At 43.4% G+C, this 17,416-nt stretch overlaps 1 protein-coding gene across 1 annotated transcript in view; it reads left to right on the top strand.

Annotated features, from left to right (window-relative positions):
* The window catches only part of ATP8A2 (ATPase phospholipid transporting 8A2), a gene marked incomplete at its 5' end in the record, with an annotated part of 553,717 nt that overhangs the window by 523,867 nt on the left and 12,434 nt on the right, over positions 1–17,416 (top strand). Inside the window, one exon of the mRNA XM_081046135.1 lies at positions 16,789–16,880. Coding sequence (XP_080902261.1) covers positions 16,789–16,880 — 92 coding nt within the window. The remainder of the gene's footprint in view (positions 1–16,788; positions 16,881–17,416) is intronic.

Genomic DNA, 17,416 nt, shown 5'->3' with positions numbered 1-17,416 from the left:
ACCACATCATTCCACCAACTTCACGTCACAGTTGTGTCACTGCCGTATTTCTTGCATTAATTTTCTTTGATTAACACAGCAGCTTAGACCATGGATAGGTTTCATGTTCTCTGACTTTTGTTTTCTTATAGCTCTGTTGGAACATGTCCAACTTATGACATCATTAGAAATGCTGTACAGGCTCAGATACACCTTCTGTTTATCCATTTTGATTTTCCGTGCTGCTGTTCGTGGTAGTGTCAGCAGCAAATGTTTTTACATTGCTAACAACTGAGGGGTGTGTGTGTGTGTGTGTGTGTGTGTGTGTGTGTGTGCGCACACGTGTACGTGCGTAGCATTTCTCATCTACTTCTACCACTTACAAGAACAACAAAAGGAAATGGAATAACGACAAAAGAAACACCTGATCATAGAATGTACAGCGAAGTTTATAATCTGTTCTCCCAAAACTTTGTCCCCCCCATCTGTGAGCAGTGCAGGCAGGACGCAATGCACTTTGAATGATTTTTTTGTTTTTTTTCTGTTACCTATTTCTGTCAAAACACTTAGAACCCTTTCTCATAAAACACCCACTGAGCAAGTAGTGTCATGATTTTTTTGAATTATCGTGAGTGAGTGGGTAGTATCCTGTTGTGGAAGAGCATGTTATAAAAATAGATTTCTCTGACGGAACCTTGGTGCCTTTTCCTCCGAAGCTTCCAGGGTCAGCTCGGATAAAAAGTAGGGCTTCTGAGGATTTTTCTACACATGGTTGCTTGTACACATTTGCTGAGATGCCAGTGTTGTCGTCCTTTGTGGTGCTTTACGGTGGTGCTCATCTAGGCAAGGTCATGTATTAAGCCTTTGCATTTTGCCAAAGATCGTGTTGGCAGATAAAAATTAATTACTTAATTAATTATATATATATATGAGAGAGAGAGAGTAAAGTAATGATGGCAGATGAGAAGACAGAGTGCGGGAATCCAGTGTGAAATGTTTTAATACTGTGATGGGGAGACTGCTAGGAGAGCCCAGTGCAAATTAGAATGTGTTACAAGGGAGTCAACCGGGGGAAGAGGATTGGGCTGCAGGGGACGATTCTGCAGAGGTAAAGAGTTTTCCGGGCACAATGAAAGGGGCAGTGTGATGGTCTGAGAGTCCGGCATGGTGGCGAGAAGTTAGGTTGGATAACGAGGTAAGGGCCAAGTTCTGTGACCTGTCACGATGCAGCCACAGGGACGCATCGAAAGCCTCACTTACGAGAAATAGCTACAGAATGAGGCCTTGTAAGTAGAGAATATCTTTTAAAAGCCACCTGGCCTTTCTTCACCAAAGTCTCTGTAGTTTGTCCAGGCAAAAACAAAGTTTACATGTCCTTGGGAGACCTGTCCCAGGCAGAGTTGCATTGGGACGTGCATATTTCATTCGAGAATGTTCAAAAGGCACCCCTCACCTCCACTCTAGAAGAATTTAACAGTATAGAAAGATTTTGTTATAGTGGTCTCACACCCTTTTTGAGGAGGAAAGAAAATGGTAGGCTATCACTGCCTGGCAGAGAAGCACTAAGCAGCCAAATGCACAAATTCAAAATGATGCCCCCTTGAGCTGACCATAAACTACCCCCACCCCTGGGGAGTTCATGGTGCTACTAACGTGGGGTGCAGTTTCTCATACAAGACCTAGTGGGTAAGCGGTTCCTTTAGTATATTTATAAATAATGTATGCTGGTTACAAGAATGAAAACAATAATAAAAACCTAAATTACCATTATGAATGACATCCAAAAAGTGTACGTGAAAATAATAACCACCAGGAGTACCTCACGATCACACGGCCAAGAACAAAGGCTATGTTCTACTTCTCTTCCACTCCGTATCCTTTTCGTTCTCTCTCCTGCTCTCTCTCCTGAGCACACACTCTTGGTTCCTTAAAGTCTGCCTTGGGCCAGTGGTTCTCAATTCTTTTGGAAAAAGAACTCTTGTATCAGGATAGGATGGTTTTAGTTGCAGACAACGGAGGCCCCAGGTCAAACTGCCCTTCAGGATGAGTCATGGCCGTGGGTCCCTAGCCGGGAATGTCATCAAGGACCCAGTTTCTTTCCATCTTTTCACTTTGTCCCAATGCTTTATACTCATCCTGACCCATCCCCACCCCTGTCGTGATCACAGGGTGGTCACCCCATGTGCGACTTTGTTTGCAACCAACGGGAGAGGGAGAGTTTGCCCCTGAGAAGCAGTTAACAAGTTCCTGTTTTCCTTGATGGGACCATCCTGAGCCAATCCCTACAGTCAGGGAGAAGCCGTGGTACACTGGGTGAGGCCTGGCTTACCAGAATCCGTCTCTGTGGGAAGGTGAGGGTGTCACTCTGAGAGCTCATTAGCAGGGGAGGCAAGAAATGTCTACTTCCGGCCTCTGGTAATCTGATGAAACCTCTCCCTACGGGTCAGTTTCGCATTCGATTTTGAAGGGGTGTACCAACCCCCCTGAAGACTGTCATTCTTTACCTTAGAAAAACAATGTTGCTTCCCAGAGCAAGAATGCATCTTACTCTTAGATTTCAGCATCTCCTACGTGTATACTGGTTATCCATTCAGGAAGTGCAGTGGTCAAACCCTGGGGATATGTTGTGGCTTTAAGCTGTTATTTCATATTTTTTATGGATGACCCAGAGAGAGGCCAAGTACCAATATATGAGTGATTAATATCAAACATTCAATTCATTCTATAAAAAATTCATAATGCAAAGATTTTTTCCCATTGGGAAAGGAAAGGGAAATGTGTCTTCTCTCTCCTGTGCCCCTTACATTTTCATTTCTTACCATGTCTTTCACAATGCTATCCCCACATCAGTTGCAATGAATCTTTCCACAGGCTGCTAGTCAAGTAATCTAGCCAGACCTGTCAGGACAGCCTTACATCGTGGGGTCCAGGCCAGTCTTTTCGATGAGAGCTCTTCTTCAAACTGGGAAACATAAGCAAGCAATGAAATAAACAATCAATTGTCTTATTTTGAAATTTTATTTATTATTATTTTTTAATCTTTTTTTATTGGAGAATATTGGAAAACAGTGTGTTTCTCCGGGGCCCATCAGCTCCAAGTCGTTGTCCTTCAATCTAGTTGTGGAGGGCGCAGCTCAGCTCCAAGTCCAGTCACTGTTTTCAATCTTTAGTGGCAGAGCGCGCAGCCCACCATCCCATGCGGGAATTGAACAGGCAACCTTGTTGAGAGCTCGCGCTCTAACCAACTGAGCGCCCTAACCATCGGCTGCCCTGAAATTTTTAAATAAATGGTTTGCTAGAAGCACCAGACAGGTTTAACAACGGGACGCCTGGGAGACAGCAAGGGCCTGACCTCTGAAGACCCCCTTCGTGTTATCTATCCACATGCTTGTCAGTTTTCAGTAAGCCCTGCTTTAAAAGTAAGGAAAGAAGACCCTGGCGGGGTCACTGTGGCATTGCCTCACTTCCCATCTCCGCCTGGACGACACTTCTTTAAAAACGAGGCCCAGGGAGGATTTGACGTATGGCCCAAACCGCCATGGCCATGAGCCAAGTGAAGTTGGGCGTCACATTTCGTGGCCCCGTGCAACGCGGGCGGCCGCAGAAGACCCAGGTCTCAATCTCCATCTGATCAGTCTTTAAACAGCACCAGAATGTTAACTTTCCCTTTCTGTTTACCTTAACTCTCAACAATCAACATGAAAATGAAGAAGGCATCTGTGGTGTGCTTCCTGCGTGTTCCACATTGAATTTCTCCGCAGGTGCGGTCTCAGGTGTGGTCTCAGTTGAAAAATGACCGCACACTTACTCTCTTCACGTCGCTGATGTGAAAACCCACTGTTTACAGTCACCTGCTGAAGAGTATGGGTTAATGTTTGAAGGATGCATTTTTTTCAAGAGACATTTTCAGATATTCAGCCAAGCTACATGGCCATAGGAAACACAGTTGTAAAGTAGCCATCTAGGATTCTGGATGGAAAATGAAGTTTTAGCCCCAACTCCAAAGCAACTCAGCTGGTTAGTTAATGGAGACCTGTCACAGGTTAGTGACAGAGGCAGCTTCAGCTCAAACACCTGCATGTCCAGGCCCGGCTGGCTAAGCGCGGGCTTCCGCCTCGGCTGGCAGCACTCACCACCTGTCCTGCCGCGTCACACACTCAGATGCCTTCTCTGCTCTGAAAGGAAGACACTGGGCTCCCACACCTGCATGCGGGGCCAGGGGAAGGCCTGGCACGAACGTGATGAGAGTGGCAGCCACACATTTTTGACTCCTTCCGCTCAGCCTCCAATCTATGGTCACTGTAGTTGTGACATGTAGGAATGTCTAGGCTTCGTGCCACATCCTACTTAGAACACATTCATCGGAAAAAGGAGGGAAGCCCACGTGCACACAAATCACTTGTTTCTAGGGCTTTCTCTGAGTCCGTCTGACTCCATTGCTATTATAATATTGCATCCCTCCCCTTGGGACAAAGTGGGTGAAGGATGGGAGGGAAATGCTTCCAAATGGTGGTGGTGGCCGTGCGAGACTCAGAGGACTCAGGACCACGAGTCCATTCCCCCCTTTATTACGTCTTAGTCACACGCACCTTGTTCCAGAACAGGCTTTAAGCAGCTCAAAAACGTGACTAAAGTGCTGTAGTTTGAAAAACCATTTCTTGAAGTCCTCTGGCTCCCTCCCTGAGCTGGGCTGAACTTTGAGTGACTCACGGTCTGAAGTGCTCTAAACAAATACCCTAGGCAAAATTTCCTCTATGTAATTCTTATCAAGAGAGGTTATTGTCTTCCCACCGATTGGGCCATGCGTGCATATTCCCAGGGAGACAGCACGAAGCAGGCACCTGCATCCGCTTTAGCCCTTTCCGTTTTGTGAACGCTGGGAGAACATAGAGGTCAGGCTGTGCCAAGCACCTTGAACCCTCATTATCTTTAATTAGTGTTTAAGAGGTTAATCGGTAGTGAAGTTCATCTTTCTTTAATTACTTCAACAACTGAGTCAGAGGGGGTCTTGAGGCCAGCTTTGAATTATTCTGTTTGTTTAGATGCTTATTTGAATTTGTGAAGTCAGATGTTTATCACCCAGACCCTTTGTGTCTTGGAGGGGGTGCTAGGAAAAGAGGAGAAATGGTCCAGGAAAGTTACTTTTATTGTACTTAATTTGCACATTCATGGGCCTGCTAGAAAGCTTGCTATTTTAAAAGAAAATAACAGTGGTAAGAAAGAACGGTTTCAAACTTGATCCAAATCTTAATCTCTAATAGGCAAATTTGTTTTATTTTTCACAGATAAGGGCAACTGTACATTCAAGGGATTTAATTGATTAAAAAATATTATTCAGTCATTATCCGCGTGTCTTTCCCTTCACACATCAGATGCTTTTCCAAGTCACATTTAATTTTCAATATTTTACGTGATAAAGTTGCCAACTACCCTCGGGAAATTATATTTTAGCCCAATATGCTTTCTTGTTCAAAAACCACCCTTAATACCTGGCCTAAATTTTCCTTTGCTTCCTTGGAGGATCCTGTGCTATTTCTTGCCTCCAGTTATTTATCTGTGACCATCAAACACCTTTAAAATTATCATTGCCTTTTTATAAATATCCTTTCCACCCTCCTTCATTTTTTCTTCCCTCCTTCATCGCTTCACATACCTGTCCCTTCTTAAAAGATAAACCGAGGCATATTAAAATGTTTAAGAGCTTATGTGAGCAAAAATCTATTCGAATCAGGCAACCCCAAATCAGAAGTGACCAGGAGCGTAACGACAGGAGCTCAGGGAGACTCCTTCAGAGGAAACGCAGACGCACAGTAAGGAAATTACTGACCGTGTATATCTTAAAAACCAGTTGGCTGTTTGTGATTGGTTGTCCGTAGGTTTCGATTTTGTAACCTTGAGGCATTTACAGGCTTACATTTTGGTTCGCTTATATAGGCTGCCACAGCATTAGAGCCACCTCAGTCTGAGGGCCTCCTTGTTTCATTCATTTAACACCCTACACGAGGCCGTTGTGTTCACACTTCATGTGAGGTGGACTTTGGACCTGGGCTGAAGTGTGCGGTTTCCATGGGCGGTGCAGCCAGATGGCTCATCTGTCTCAGTGTCTGCTCTTCTTTGGCAAGATTAGACTGTAGACTTGGTAGTCCTGTGGCCCTGGACATTCTGTTTTTTAAAAAAGAAGCTCCTGTGACAAGGTCCTGGAAGGTCATGCCTGCTCCTCCTCCACCCCCAGAAGAGGCCCTGCTATCAGGGGCCTTCAATGGAGAAAGACAAAGGGCCCTGTGCCTTACCATTTCCATCTTTATCTTTGCTTTTGTACTTTGGCCCCGTCTGCATTTATTATTCATCTCTTCATTTCTCAGTCCTTCAGCACACAGTTCTTGAGCATGTGCTATGTACTGGGCACTGCTTTCGGTGCTGGACATCCAACTGTGAACAAGAAACAAAACCCCTGCCCTCACAGAACTTACCTTCTAGTGGTTAACAGACAGTAAACACGAGGTGTGGAGTGAAAAGAGAGATAAAGGAAAACACATCAGGGTACAGGGTAGAGTGAGGAGGAGGGCAGGTTTTATAGTAAGCTGGTCTGAGGAGGCTGCTCTGAGTAAACTGAGGGAGAGAGCCCCGTGGGAAGAAACCTCAGGCAAGTGCAAAGGCCCTGAGGTAGGAAACTATGTAGAGTGTTCCAAGAGTGGCAAGCAAGAACATGAGGCTGGAGCAGAGGGAGGGAGGGGAAGCATAGTGGGGACCTGGGTCTGACAGGAGGCCCAGGCTCGCACTTAGTATGTTTTGCGCAGGTAATTGGCACAGTCCAATGAGTGGATATAACTTTAACAGACCTCCCTCTTGGAAAGCTGCATCTCCCTGATTAGCATGGTGCTTCACCATGTTTTGTTGTTTTGTCTTGTCCTTTCCCCAAACGTCCCTATGGAGAAATGCACAGAGCCCTGACTGCTCATCACTTGCTCCATCACACCTGGGGCTTCTCTCCCCCCTCCACCCATGCAGCATCCCACCGAGGCCTGCCTGGGTCAGCCAGGTGCCCTGCTAATTTATCTGTTCCTAACAGCCCCATGACTCTGACCTGACCTTCCATAGGCTCACACACTGGACCACGGAGCTAAGCCTTGTTTAAGAGGAGACTCACCACCTCATTACAAGTCGTGGGATGAGGTAATGGTTTCCATATGTCCCGGGGCTGTCATTCAAATTTGACTTTGCCTGCTCAGCTAATGAGGTCAGACGGCTCTGCCTGTGGTGGACAGCCTCTCCCTCGGGTAGGGTGCCTGCAGGAGATGGATGAGGTCTCCCGCGCCCTGCTAAACTCAGCTCAGCGATGTAGTATTTCTTCCCACTGCTTAGAAAGGATAGCTGCCGAAAAACACAAAATACCCTGTTTCCCAAAAAATAAGACCTAGCGGACCATCAGCTCTAATACGTCTTTTGGAGCAAAAATTAACATAAGACGCGGTATCATATCATTTCATATCATATATCATATATCATATATCATATCATATCCAGTCTTATTTTACTATAAGTAAATAGTAAAATAAGTAAAATAAGACCGGGTCTTATATTAATTTTTGCTCCAAAAGACGCATGTGAGAGGTGATGGTCCGGTTAGATCTTTTTTTTTGGAGAAACACGGTAGTAAAAACACTCTTGGTGAAAACTAGAGGGGAAAACTCGGGATGAGGTGTGATTGACTAATTCTGAGCTGGATGAAAGCCTATGAGGAGGGTGCCACTCCTGCCCGGGATGGACCTCAGACATCCTGAAGAGAAAACGCTGCTTTTCCCATTCACTACCTTTAAAGAATCACAACCAAACCATCCATTCAGCTCATAAATGCTCACAAATGGCATTTTGTGCATTTGTTTTTCAGTCCAAATAGTCTGTTCCTTTATTTTGTTACAGGGAGAATTCTTAGCTCTTCTACCCACTTAAGCAAACATAGGACTGTTTACCTTGAACATTCAGAGATCATTTTTTTAAGATAAGATGCTATCCTTTTTTTTTTTTTAATTTTATTGGGGAATATTAGGGAACAGCTAGAATGATTCCTTCCATTTTATTCTTTTCAAATCACTTTAACATTCTAGTTCCTTTGTCTTTTCATGTAATTTTGAGAATAGTTTTGTCCATATCTATTTTAAAATCTTGGTATTTTGATAGGAATTGCATTAAACCTTTGTATTAGTTTGGGGGAGAATTAATGTCTTTGGAATGTTGAGTCCTCCAATCCCTGAAAATAGTATGTCTCTCCATTTATTTAGATTTCCAATGGTTTCTTCCATCAGCATTGTGTAGTTTTCAGCATACTAATCTTCTATGTGGTTTGCTAGATTTCATTTTTTTGAGCAATCATAAATTTCATTGTAGTTTTAATTTCAAGATCTATATGTTCATTGCTAATATAAGAAATACAATTGATTTCTATGTATTGGCCTTATATCATGCAACCTTGCTGAACTCACTTAATTAGTTCATATAGATATATGAAAGTCTGACAATTAAGTTCACGAACTTGCTAAACTTTTTTGATATAAGAGGGATTATTCATTATGAATTTGTACCAACTGGACAAACAGTTAACCAAGTTTACTATTTGGAAGTGCTGAAAGCCTGCATGAAAAATTTAGATGAAAATGACCTGAACTTTTCGCCAGCAATTCATGGTTCTTGCATCACGGCAATGCACCAGCTCACACAGCACTGTCTGTCAGGGGGTTTTTAGCCAGTAAACAATAACTGTATTGGAACACCCTCCCAACTTACCTGATCTGGCCCCCAATGACTTCTTTCTTTACCCAAAGATAAAGGAAATATTGAAAGGAAGACATTTTGATGACATTCAGGACATCAAGGATAATACGACAGCTCTGATGGCCATTCCAGAAAAAGAGTGCCAAAATGGCTTTGAAAGGTGGACTAGGCGCTGGCATTGGTACATAGCTTCCCAAGGGGAGTACTTTGAAGGTGACTGTAGTGATATTTATCAATGAGGTATGTAGCACTTTTTCTAGGATGAGTTCACGAACTTAATTGTCCGACCTCGTATGTGTGTGTGGTCTTTTCATATTTATATATTTATATTTCTTGGTATTTTCTAGACAGTCATGTCATCTGCCCATAAGAGTATTTTTATTTCTCCTTTCTGATCCATATGTTTTTTATTTCCTTTTCTTGCCTGTGGCGCTAGCTAGAACTTTCAGCAGTATGTTGAATAAGAGTGGTGAGAATGGACATTTTTGCCTTGTTCCCAATCTTAAGGAGAAAGCATTGAGTTTTTCATCATAAAGTATGGTGTTAGCTGAACATTTTTTGTAGATGCTCTCTGTCAAGTTGAGGAAGTTCCCCTCTATTCCTAATTTGCTAAGAGATTTTGTTTTTTAAACCATGAATGGGTACTGAACCTTGTAAAATGCTACTTTAAAATCAGCTGATATGTTCAGCTGTGATTTTTCTTTTCCTCTTAAATGTCTTAATATTGTGGATTATACTGACTGATTTTTGAATATTGAACAAGCTGTACATCCCTAGAATAAACCCTACTTGGTCATGTTGTATAATTCTTGTTATATATTGTTGAATTGCATTTACTGATATTTTGTTCAGAAATTTTGCATCCATATTCATGAGGGATATTGGACTATGATTTTATTTTGGGGGGTAATATCTTTGTATGTTACTATCTTCGGTATCAGGATAACACTAGCTTCATAAATGATTTGGGAATTTTCCCTTCCTCTTCAATTTCCTGCTAGAGATTGTATAGAATTAATATTAATTCTTCTTTAAATGTATTTGGTAGAATTCTCCAGTGATATTATCTAGGCCTGGACATTTCTTTTTTGGAAGATTTTTAAATTTTGAATTGAATTTGCTAATAGTTACAGGGATATTCAAATTATTTCAAATTGAGTGAGTTTTTATAGCTTTTGTTTTTCAAGGAACCGGTCAAATTTATGTGTATAGACTTGTTTGCAGTAGTCCCCAATTATTCTTTTGATGTCTCTGGGGTCTGCAGTGATATCCCGTATCATTCCTAACGTTGGTAATAGTTTATATTCCTCCCTTCGCCCCTTTTTTTGTAAACCTTGCTAGAGGTTTGCTAGCTATATTGTTCTTTTCAAATAACAAGCTTTTTAAAATTTAATAATGGGATTTTGTTACCTTTAAAAAATAGGGTAGGATATAGTATATATAGGACTAATTTTCAGAAGAAGCCATTTTTACCAATTTTACTAAGTTGCTGTTTCAGTTAAAGGAACAGACAGTGTGGTTGCTAGTAGCTAGTTTCCAGTTCTTTTCAAACTTTCTTCGTAACCTCACTGGTTTATTCAAGTTACCGCTCCAGCTGTCAGGCACAGTAGAAAAGGATTGCATGTATCTATTTTTGCTATTAAATCTTTCCAATGTCCCCTGCCCCTCCTTTTGTTAAAGGCTTTCGAGGCAGTTATGTCCATCAGCACAGTTAGCTTCCACGCACATCACCTGTGTTCTGACCTGGGATGGTTGCTGACAGGCAGATCCCATATATTTTCTGGCTGCGAACCTACTGTTTCCCCTTGCAAATTCATTGCCTAATTTGGTACTACAACTCTTTGACTAAACTCTTCGTTTTGACAGGAAATCCCCCAATGTAAAAAGAATGACATTTCTTCCAACACCCAGAATGGTCTACTTACTTTGTCTGGAACAGAAAAAAATAAACACAGTGGTAACACAAGCCTCTCTTTCCTCCAGTTCCCAGTTTTGATGGTCAGAGGAGACTTGAGACCAGGGAGAACTAGAGGAATCTATCTTTTTATTTTTGGAATGGAATTTGTATTAAGTCAAGTAACCTTGAACCCTATCCTGTCCTCAGCCAGACTGTCCTCCAACTGTTCTTTGTCACCTGAATTCTTTTCTGAACAAAGTATCATATCCTATCTTCGTATAGGCCACAGAGGGCTTTTTTGCTCACGGTGTCTTCTAGAGTTTCGGAGTGCGCTTTCCTCCTCTGGAAGAAACTTGGAATGATGTCCCTATTCCATCATTTTTAAATAATAATACGGAGGAATCTTTTTTGGCTGCTATTGGAAAATCCAGTCTGTCCTGAGCTCAGTGCTGGGCACTGAGGACAGATGCAAAGATAGATAATGCCAGAATCAAGTTATGGAGACACATAAGAGTAAGATAGTGAGCCACAGCCCAAATCAGTAAATACAAAGCACAGTACAATTTTATATGTAACCATGTCCTCTGTTCTCAGCCCAGGATAGGTACTGTGCAAAGTACAGAGAACATGTGAGACTTGGTTTCCATCTGAGAGACCGAACCCTCTAGTGGAACATACAGATGACATGTTGGTGTTTCTAGGAATGACCACTTATAGTGCCTCTTCACAGTCCAGCTCTCCATGGGTTTCTACTGGCTTGGGAGTCCAAAGTGGCATCTCCAGCTTGGCCCTCTCTAGCCCCTGGTATCCCATGGCCTCCTGAATGCCTCAGAGGCAGCTCCAAGTCTCATGTCAAACAGGACTCATTGTCTTTCCCACTAAACCCGTTGTTCCCCCTGGGTTTCCATGTGGATGATCAGCAAGGAGTCACTCATTGCTCAAGACTCAGCTTCAAGGTCGGCTCTTCTTAAAGTCTTCCTGAACTTACTGTGAGCTCTTCACTGCCCCTTTACCACTGTTGAGCCTCGTGCAGACTCCATGATGCACCCGTCACTGTGTCATGTGTTACCGCTTCCACTCTCAGGCACAGTGGAGGGTCACGTGTATCACCTCAGTGACATCCCCTCAGAGACAGGGAGCTTCCTGAGTGCAGAGCCTGTGTCTCAGGTAACCTTGTTCCCAAGACCAGGTCTCACACACAACAGGGGCAGCGTACACGCTGAATGAATGCGAAGTCACGTTTTGACAAACAGGTGTGTATGGATTGGCAAAAATAGACAAAGGAAAATAATTTGTAGTAATCGAAGTGAATTTATGATGGACTCCTGGATCCAGGTATAACTCCTATCTTACTGGAATTTTAGGATGGAAAACCCATTTTGTTTTGTTTTATTCTTGTCATTGTCCCTCTTTATATAAATGGATTTAACTAAGGCAAAGTCTTTGATCCTACAAAGGCCTAGGTCCTTCTACAATGTATGTGAGGCCAAAGCCTTCTCATTTCCTACTGTTCAGATTATAATGAGTAAAATCAGTTACCAACTGAGGCTGTGACGTCTCCTTTTCTTAAACGTAGGTAAGAATTTCAACAGTCTGATAGATGGGCAGCCATTTGGCCTTACCTGGAGGAAAGGGAGCTTTGGATTAGCTTTTCTCTTAAGGAACCTGTCAGATTTCTGTTTTGAAGACAGTCCCACAGTTAATGTACAAACAAGATTCTAAAAATAGCTATTTGTTTTTGGATTTATTGAGGCGTCAGCAACGATTCCTACCAGCTGTAACAATTAACAAGATTTAAAAACAGAATTCCATCTTCCTGCTCTTTGGCAGTTACGCGTGTGTGATTTTTGCTGGAATAGCCTCCTGACAGAAATATGAACATAGAGTTCATTAGTCCCCAACTTTAGGCTTCTCAGCTCTCCACTCCTTCCTAACACTGCTCATTTTTTGAGACAGGGCACACCCCTTCCTCAAAGAGATGTCAGCTTCTAAATAGAGCCCCGTGTGAGGACTTGTGTAAGATGGAGTTGTGTAATATCATTGAGGAGACACCAAGAGCTCACATACCTGTGGTGAAGTTTTTTTTGTGTGCACCTTTCATATCAGTACATCCCAGTCAGCATACCTGTCTAAGCTAGGATAGAAAAACATCAAAGATATCAACTCCAACATCCCCCCACCATTGGAGAAATAAACCAATAGGTCATGTGATGGGAGGGAATGTACCTTAATTCAAGACCCATTCCCCCCTCCTTTTTGTTTTTGAATTGAATTTTCTTTTTTTTAACTGTGGTAAAATTCACACAACATAACATTTACCATTTTAACGTGTACTATTCAGTGGCATTAGTATATTAGTATATTTGCAATGTTGTGAAACCATCACCTCTGTCTAGTTCTAGAACACATTTCATCTCCCAAAAGGAAATCTTGTAAAGGAAAACTGCTTTAAGCAGTCACTCCCCTTCTGCTCCCACAACTCCCCACCCTAACTGGTAACCATTACTCTTTTTTCTGTCTCTAAATATTTGCCTATTCTGAACATTTCATATCAACAATATCAATAGAATTATGCAATACATGTCCTTTTTGGTTTGGCTTCTTTCATTTACCATAACGTTTTCAAGATTTATCCATGTGCAGTACTTCATTTCTTTTTATGGCTACATAATATTCCATGAATATACATTTTGTTTATTCATTCATCAGTTGATAGACAAATGGATTGTTTCCATTTTTTGGCTGTCCTGAATAATGCTGCTATAGACACGTGTACCACTATCTGTTTGAGTCTGTTTTCACTTCTTTTGGATGGATACCTAGGAGTGGAATTTCTGGCTGATATGGTCATTCCATGTTGAACTTATCAAAGAACAGTGGCTGCATCATTTTATTACCCTTCCAGTAATATGCTAGGATTCCAATTTCTCCACATCCTCTCCAACATTTATCTTCTGGTTTTAGTTCATTTTTTATTATAGCCATCCTAGTAGATGTTAAATGCTATCTCTTTGATTTGCGCTTCCCTAATAACAAATGAGCAGGATATAAAAACAAATCTACACCTATCATCCTAAGTGTTGTAATGAAACTACAAAAAAACAAAGATGAAGAGAATTATAAAAGCATCCAGAAGGAAAAGACAGATTAACTCTTCTTCTACATGAGTAGATAATACAAAGAAAATAAGAAAGGAGAAAAGAAGGAGCAAAGAAAAAATTTAGACATATTTTAAAACATAATTATATATTAATGTGAATATATATACATATAGAACAAAAGTATAAAATATGAAAGAAAGATGACTTCTAACTTTATTATGATAGAAGGAAGAAGAATGGAATCAGGGAGGAGTATACAGCCCTTTATATTTGAGATTTTATTATTTTGTTACAATGTGAAGACGTTCTCAGAACCAGGCCCGTTCCTGACACTTGTAGGACTTGGTGCCCGAGTACGAAGGAGACCATGTATCACATCTAAGTATGTGGAAGTCACAAATCAAGCTAACAGATTGATTTAGCTGTATACCTTGACGAATATACCTTCATAACATGGCAGTGCTTTGTGGTGCCCAGATTCTCCGAGGTCTGAGTCAGCTCTGTCCTGCGCTGGGAGGGACATGTGCACACGTGTGTGGACATCTCAGTCAACACATCTCGTGCAGAAAACCACCCCCTGGCCACTGCCACAGGCCTGGGAACGTGGGCATTAGTTATCTGGTCTACTTTTAGGGGGATGGAGGTAGCAAGGGAGTCGGTTAGACTTGTGTGCCAGTTTGGGGATCACTGAGCAGGGACCTCCAGAGTCCCAAATACCTTGGGTGGAGACAGGCATGAGCTCTGGGTGGACCTGTCTCCTTGGCCCCATGGACCCCTCACCATGTGGGAGGAAGAGTAGAACCACTCTTTGAAGCATGGCGTTAAAGAGTGGTGCTACCATTTGCTAGAGCTGAGTGGGTTAGTGCATACTTGCTGTACTGGTTTCTGACTGTTTCTGTGTGTTTCTAATATTTCATTACAAAAAAATGGAAGAGAGAGAAAAACATATGCCATTGGTATTGGGAACACCTGCCTAGCACTGCCAGCAAGCTGCCCATGACCTTTGTGTTTGTCACATCGAGTCTCCTCACCTGTCCAATGAGAGACCAAGATGTAGGATTTCAAAGGCCCACTGTGTGGTTCTGTGAAGTTCTCATAAGCCCCATCACTAGGAGGAGCTCCTGGACCAGAAACAGCCAGGGCAGAGGAGGGGCCTGGTGGCAGAGTGTAGCCCTGTGTCTGTCCCCTAGGTTCCTGGGGAGAGAGTACCTTCTTCAGCCATGTTGGCTGGGAATGCTGCCCCGGGGGAGCCGCAGCCCAGCCCTCAGGGAGCCCTTCTCCACACAGCGTCTTTCGGCCAGGCATCATGGCTGGGCTGGGTCCGACAGGGAGGACAGCCCTTCGTTACACTCCCCCATCCTGAAACCAGCCAGCCAGGGGCGCTGCAGCCAGTCAGGCAACAGCGGCCCCACAGAGGGACTGGCACTCACAGGCTCCCTCCTCATTCATCTGCTGGGCCCTGCAGTCCAGGAGCGTTGCTCTGCAGGGCCCAGTGAGATGAATTTAGCCCACAGAAGAGAAAGATACGAGAGGGAAAGGAACGCCAGTGTGAAGGGAGGGAAAAAGTGTTTTTCCTCATCAGCCATCAGACATTTTGCCAAGCATAGCTGGCTGAGGCTCACTCTTAATTAGTGATGAATTAAACATTTTCCTTTCAACCAAGAGAATCAGAAAACACTCTCTTCTGGAAGCCCAAGTGTAAAATGAACGTTAGCTAGAACTATTGAGAATACACAGGGTCCTGTAGGTCCTTCACAGGACCTTGGAGAGTTATGAAGTGGACTCTGGTCAGGGAAAGGTTCTCCTCAGATTGAGGCTCATAGACAGGGTGGGGGGAGGTGCTTTGAATCACAAACCACTATAGCTCCTTAAACGACTCTCGGGCTCCCACAAACGGCAGATTGGGGTGTATTTGCTGCCGTATCATAAATACCACTGACTCGGGTGTTTAAACAACAGAAAGTTATTGTCTCACAGTTCTGGGGTCTGGAAGTCCAAGATCAAGGCGTCGGCAGGGTTGGTTCCTCCTGAGGCCTCTCCCGTTGGCTTGTAGACATCCATCTTCTTCCTTTGTCTTCACGTGGTCCTCGCCCTCTGCATGTGTCTGTGTCCTCATCTCCTCTCCTCATGAGGACACCATTCATACTGGATCGAGGCCCAGCCAATCACTCATGTTAATGTAGTCAAATCTTTACAGACCCTATCTTCAAACAGTCACATTCTGAGGTACTAGGGGTTAGAACTTCAACATATGAATGTGTGGGGACACGTACAGCCCATCACAGAGGGAGAGTGTTGGCAACCTCCTGTACACCAGAAATTGCTTTGGGGACAAGCAAAGTAACTTCCTGATGGAAAGAAATCTAAGCACTTCGGCCCACCTGGATAATTTTCAAGCCCCTACTTCAGTTTATAGGAGTGAAGATGGCTCCAGGATAGCTCCATATCTGTTCACGGCTGTGGCAGCTTTAGAGGGAGCCATTTCAGAAAAGGCAGGAAGAGCTCCTAATCCTTGTGTTTTCAAAGAAAATCACCTGGATTTTCATCGTGTTTCAACATAAGCATCAAATTCTGCAGAAAGAAGCCTGTCTGTGGCTGGGGTCCTGAAGTGCCTGGGCCAAGTGCTGGCCCCAGTACCATTTCCTGGCTGGAGGAGAGGTGACTACAGGTGGGATTGAGGCTTTTAAGACGTTACCATAGAAACAGGTCACTTCTTCAAAAGTGTTCTGGGAAGCCAAGTGTTTGCTGGTATGAAAGGGCACTTGTAGGGAACTTCAATTAAGAGGAAGGCAGCGTTCAGAGGCGTTGTGTACAAGACAGACTGAAAACAGAGCACCTTTTAGTAGGGGGAGCCTTGGACTCCAAGTGTGGAGATAGCATCTATTGTAAACAATGGGGCAGCTTGCGAAACTGGACGTTTTCCTTGATGTGGAGAAGCTGTTTTCCCCGTCTGTTTTATTTTAGAACCTGAAGTCATTCAGCGAGTTCCTTTGAGATGTGTCTGCATGAATTAAAGACTGACTGTGTTTGATTTACCTGTAGGATGAATGAGCGGGACCGCTTGTTAAAGAGGCTCAGCAGGAAGACGCCCCCCACTCTCTTCCGAGGAGGTTCCCTCCAGCAGAATGTCCCACGTAAGTAGCCACGGCCAGCCCACTCAGGTCAGCCAACCCCGACCACGCAGGAAGGTGGGAGGCTCAGCCTGGGTAGCGTTAACAGGGAATGAGACAACTGCCAAGCTGGAGCCCACATTTGGAAGTGGAATTCGGGTGTTTGGCCCGAGGCAAGTGCAACTTGACTATAGGGACCCAGACTGGTTCCCTGGGACCCAGTCAAATGCCTGCATGACAAAATTCTTCAACTTCAAATCTGGATGTGGTTCAGATCCTTCTGTCAGACTCTCAGTAGCATTTTTTCTAAGGTTGAAGTGATATTACTTCTAAATGGTTTCCCCCAAAGATAGCAATATGCCATGTTTTATGTCATATTACTATGTTAATTAAAACAATGGCAATCACTGGGGGGGGAAATATATCTGCTTTTCCCAGGTAGGCTGCCCCATGTCTAGCGCTCTGAACATTAGGAGGCCATGCCAGCTTCCTGCCGAAGGGGCCTGACCCAAGCAGGGGACTCTGGGGATGCCCTAGAACCCTGAGGAGCAGGGTGGGGA

The sequence above is a fragment of the Rhinolophus hipposideros genome (genome assembly GCF_964194185.1).
Source record: "Rhinolophus hipposideros genome assembly, chromosome: 4".
Taxonomy (NCBI): domain Eukaryota; kingdom Metazoa; phylum Chordata; class Mammalia; order Chiroptera; family Rhinolophidae; genus Rhinolophus; species Rhinolophus hipposideros.
This window is presented reverse-complemented; position numbering and strand designations above follow the sequence as displayed.